Source organism: Lactuca sativa, chromosome 5, assembly GCF_002870075.4.
Source record: "Lactuca sativa cultivar Salinas chromosome 5, Lsat_Salinas_v11, whole genome shotgun sequence".
Taxonomy (NCBI): domain Eukaryota; kingdom Viridiplantae; phylum Streptophyta; class Magnoliopsida; order Asterales; family Asteraceae; genus Lactuca; species Lactuca sativa.
The window spans coordinates 227,880,829-227,885,417 of NC_056627.2; the positions used below are offsets into that span (position 1 = coordinate 227,880,829).

General features: G+C 37.5%; 1 protein-coding gene across 1 annotated transcript; it reads right to left on the reverse strand.

Annotated features, from left to right (window-relative positions):
* Window positions 1-443: 443 nt before the first annotated feature.
* Window positions 444-1,129, reverse strand: LOC111881836 (bZIP transcription factor 29). The gene is made up of 2 exons (XM_023878226.2): window positions 660-1,129; window positions 444-549 (listed from the first exon to the last, which is right to left on the reverse strand). Exons 1-2 carry the CDS (start codon window positions 1,112-1,114, stop codon window positions 444-446), a joined length of 561 nt encoding a protein of 186 aa, XP_023733994.2. The 5' UTR covers window positions 1,115-1,129.
* Window positions 1,130-4,589: the final 3,460 nt, after the last annotated feature.

Genomic DNA, 4,589 nt, shown 5'->3' on the forward strand with positions numbered 1-4,589 from the left:
CTTATAAGTTATAATTAATACAATTAGCTTAAGTGAAAATGATTAAACCTTCCTAAGCTGATTTAGATTAAATAAATAAATAAAATTAAATACCAACTAACCTGTAAGAGTTTAATTAAAGTGGATTTGGCTTGACTAATCCTACTGCTTTTTCGGCAAAGTGAAGCAAATTTCAACCAGGTTTCACTATCCTCGTCTGTAGGAGGAAATACAAGTGACCTAACTACCAAAAGAGCTTGCCAAACCTCAACATTTCTTTTTGTGCCTTTAATACGTTCATTCCACATGTTACGGATGAGTGATCTTCTAACCTCAGCAGCAACAGAGTCGCCAACACATACACTGAAAATCAATACAACACAGGGACGAAAAGTGTAATTTTTAGTCATGTGTTGTATAATGATATAATACTTAAGGATGGTAGTGAGATTTTTGTTTGTTGATTAGGTTGCTTCAGTCTGTAAAGTTTGAACCTTGTGCTCCAATTCTGTAATGTAACGCATTTTCCTCTCTTTTGATCTTGCAGCAGATTGTCGATTTGCCAAAATCCTAAAACATATCACATAAAAAATATATTTGTTTATTCAAATATCAAAATAAATATTCAGATTTCTCCAATTATAATGTAAATATTAATGAATTTGAAAAAAGCTACATACCTTTTGGCTCGTTTGGGATCAGATAAAGCAATCTCTGCAAGTTTCTCATTAGCCATGATTTTCTTGAGCTCAGCCCCTGTAAACTCACCATTTCCAAACTCCAAACTAAACGTATTTGTATTTGAATTTGAGTCGATTGAATTATTTGGGGATAATTGACCAATATGCCCTCCAGGAGAAGGAGGAAGCTTAGGTGATTCATCAGCAAAGTTCATCCTCCCCATAAAACTATCCATTGACACACTTCTATAATGCCTTGTTGTTGGAGCAATGTCTCCACCTGCACTCCGTTTAATCCCTTTATCATTAACACTACTTGTAGCTTCATTATCACTGCTATCACCTCCATTTCTTTTTGTTCCACTAGCTCGACTATCTAAATCTTCACGATTCTCAGTTCCTTGTTTATCGTCAGTTCCAGAAGAGTTTAATGTGTCAAGATTTTCAAGATTCATATAAGCAGAAAACAAATCGTCAACAACTTCCCCTTCGGAGGCTCTTTTAGTTGCTCAGGTATGCCAGCTTTATCCCAATGCAATACCTAGTATGCTAGTTTCCTGTTTTTTCAGAGTCTATACCAACTGGTGTTTGCCAAACCCTGTCATGCTATGCCCAATTGAACAGGATGATCTTGGATTTAACATGTGGGACCCACGTAAATGGTTCGGTGATCGAACCCATCTCATGCCCATCATCATTCCTGCATACCCATGCATGAACTCTAGTTATAATGTTTCCCACCCTGGTTTAGGCCCAAGGGCAACTGCCACCATGGAACTTGCCTTACCCTAAAAAATATATATATATTAAAGTAATTATGGCTGAAATAAAATAAACCAAAATGAAAAAAATTACTAAATCTTACTTGCATAAATACACTTCCGTTTGTGACCAAAGGATGATTGTGCAAATCAGTAGCTGGTGGAAGCACTAATAAATCGGGAATCATGTCATCCTTCTCGACCTATAAAGATTATTATAACTAAAATCAGAAAAATAAAAAAGATAAATTAAATAGGGTACCATAATGTATATTAATGTTACCATATTATCTTTGCTTAATTCAGACACAGCAGTTTCAACATCCAATTTCAAAGTATTGACACGAACATAGCGAGGTTTTTTAACATCTGCTACATAAATGATAAATCATAGATCTCGTTTAATAAATATGGTTGTGTAAATTATAAATAATAAAGTGGAATGTTATTGGTAGAACAAACCGAGAATCTTATATTGGGACATTAAATCTTCTATACGTTTTGCTCCCTACTTTAATAAGATCTTTGCAAGAGCTGACTGTAGTTGACTTTTCCTCAAAATAAGGTACTTTTCTGGATCTCCTGTTAGAGATGAATCCTATGAAGAAATGTTAAAATTATGTATATGATTAATTTAAAGAAAATATTATATGATATGGCATCCTAGAAAGTGAAGATACCTGTCCGAAAAGAATGTCATAGGTGATTATGTACATTAATTCCACTTGCCTCTGTTACAAAACGAATAATAGAAGCAATAAATTTCAAATAAATAGTAACGGGAGATTAAAAAAAATTATAACATTCGAATATATATGGTGAGTATGGAATGAAGATCAGGTATCAAATATTTTTTTTGAGGTATTACTTACCTTCCATTTGTTGTTTAATACATTAGCAATCTCCAATACATCCTTGATGATTGGAAGATCTGTGAATAGAGGAACAAGAGATGAAATCAATATGAAATTAGAAAAAATCATTAAACAAAGAAATTAGAAGAAAGAAATTAGAGAAGGATGCGATAGGAGGAGGATTCCCCAATTTGTAATCGTGTTTTAAACAAAGAAGCACAACCCATAAGATGAGTTGATGAGGAAGCATTTTTGTTATCGCTTTTTCTAATCAAATATGAAAAAAATATACTTACATAGTCTGGCATTTCATCGAGCACCTTGAGGGCACCTTGCATCTCCATAACTTCAAATCCCATAAAAACCCCAAATTTTGAAACCCATATGTCAGAAGAAATGGATAGACCTTCAATATTTGTGATACAAACATGAAGTATGACATGATTAGATGGAGCATGTAAGTTCTTCACACTTTCAAGCATAATTGTAACCCAATCGTCGGCTCAAGCATAATTGTAACCCAATCATAGTCACTCAACGCGAAAATATGCGCTTTTGGAACGGCGGAACTCTGTGGCGAAACCGATAGCAGCTTGGAACGAGATTCAAGTAAGCCAAATTCAAGATTCGTGAAATTTTAGGGCACACGAGGCTACATGTTGCCTGAATTTCAGTCTACCGGAGTTCCGACACATAAGTCCGACTTGTACGCTTTCGGAGTTGTATTTCTTGAGATATTGTCAGGCGAAGAAGGCAAGTGAGGAACGAAGGAAGGAGTGTTGATAACTAGGCAAGGCGACAATCGAATCTATGGAGGGGGAAGAAAGGATCGTAATTAGGGCAAGAAGGAAACAAAAGAGGAGGATAAAAATGAAGGCGGGTGTTCAAAATTTTAGGGATTTCATTTTCCCCCTATCTACTAAACGCGCTTTTCATTAAAATTATAAAGCGACACTCATAGAGGACGCCCATTTAAGATACAGCGCCCTCCGTGTTTTTAATTTTTTCTCGTATGACGCTAATTTAAGGGCACGCAATAATGCGTGACCTAAATCCTTAAATTTTTTGAAGAGATGACACTTTTTTAACGTCACTCTCCATTGCGTAACATAAATCAATGAGTGTCGTTGTTTTCGCGTCGTAAAAGGCTATTTTTCTTGTAGTGCTTGGAAGTCCCCGTTTGGAAATGGTAAGAGATTACGATGCATTTTATCACCGGATTACCTCGGATGGCGTGTGGATTGGATTCGATATGGGTCATCTTGGATCAATTGACCAAGAGCGCATTTTAATACGATCCAAGAGAGTATTTCGGTGGAGAAGTTGGTCGATATCTACATTCAGGAATTAGTGGCACGACACGGGGTTCCAGTTTCTGTGGTCACGGATAGGGATGTTTTGTTTACTTCCAGGTTCTAGAAGAGATTCCACGAATAGTTGGGTACTCGTATGAACTTCATCATGGCTTTCCACCCATAGACTAACGGTCAGAGTGAGCGGACTATCCAAACATTGGAGGACAGGTTTTAGTCATGTGTTCTGGATTTTGGCTGTAGTTGGGATACGTATCTTCCTTTGGCGAAATTTTTGTATAACAATAGTTATCACTCCATCATTGATCGACCTCCTTTTGAGATGCTCTACGGGAGGAAGTGTATGACCTCGATATGTTGGGGTGAGTTCAGTCAGCAGGTCATGGGGTGTACGAAGGTGGTACTTAAAAAGACGGAACTGATTCAGCAAGTTCACGGCAAAATTCAGAAAGCACAGAACAAACAGAAGAGTTATGAAGATAGAAGTCGGAAAGACTTGGAGTTTCAGGTTGTTGACATGGTACTCCTGAAGGTGTCACCATGAAAAGATGTCATCCGATTTAGGAAATTGGGTAAGCTAGGCCCCAGGTATATTGGTCCTTTCAGGGTGATAGCCCGAGTGGGCAGGGTGGCGTATAGTTTGGATCTTCCAGAGGAGCTCAGTCGGATTCATAACATTTTTCAAGCCTCTCAACAACAAAACTGTTTGGTTGATGATTCCGCAGTGGTTCTATTGGAAGACATTCAGGTGGATGATCGTCTGAATTATATAGAGAGACAGGTGGCGGTCCTTGATTGGAGGATGAAAAATCTGTAGAACAAGGTTGTCTCATAAAGGTGCAGTGGCAGCACTAAAAGGGTTCAAAATGGATGTAGGAGCCAGAGGACGAATTGAGAGGGAATTACCCCAAGCTGTTTGAGGTGGCAGACTTCAAGGACGGAGTCGAATTCAAGTGGGGAAGAGTTGTAACACCCAGATCTTGAGGTACGTTATTCATAATT

What these genes read in the sequence shown, in the direction of transcription:
- LOC111881836 (XM_023878226.2), bottom strand. Translation starts at nt 1,114, where the DNA reads ATGAATCTTGAAAATCTTGACACATTAAACTCTTCTGGAACTGACGAT. An exon ending in GATCCCAAACGAGCCAAAAG is followed by an intron (nt 550 to 659) that starts GTATGTAGCTTT and finishes GATATGTTTTAG; the next exon opens with GATTTTGGCAAATCGACAAT.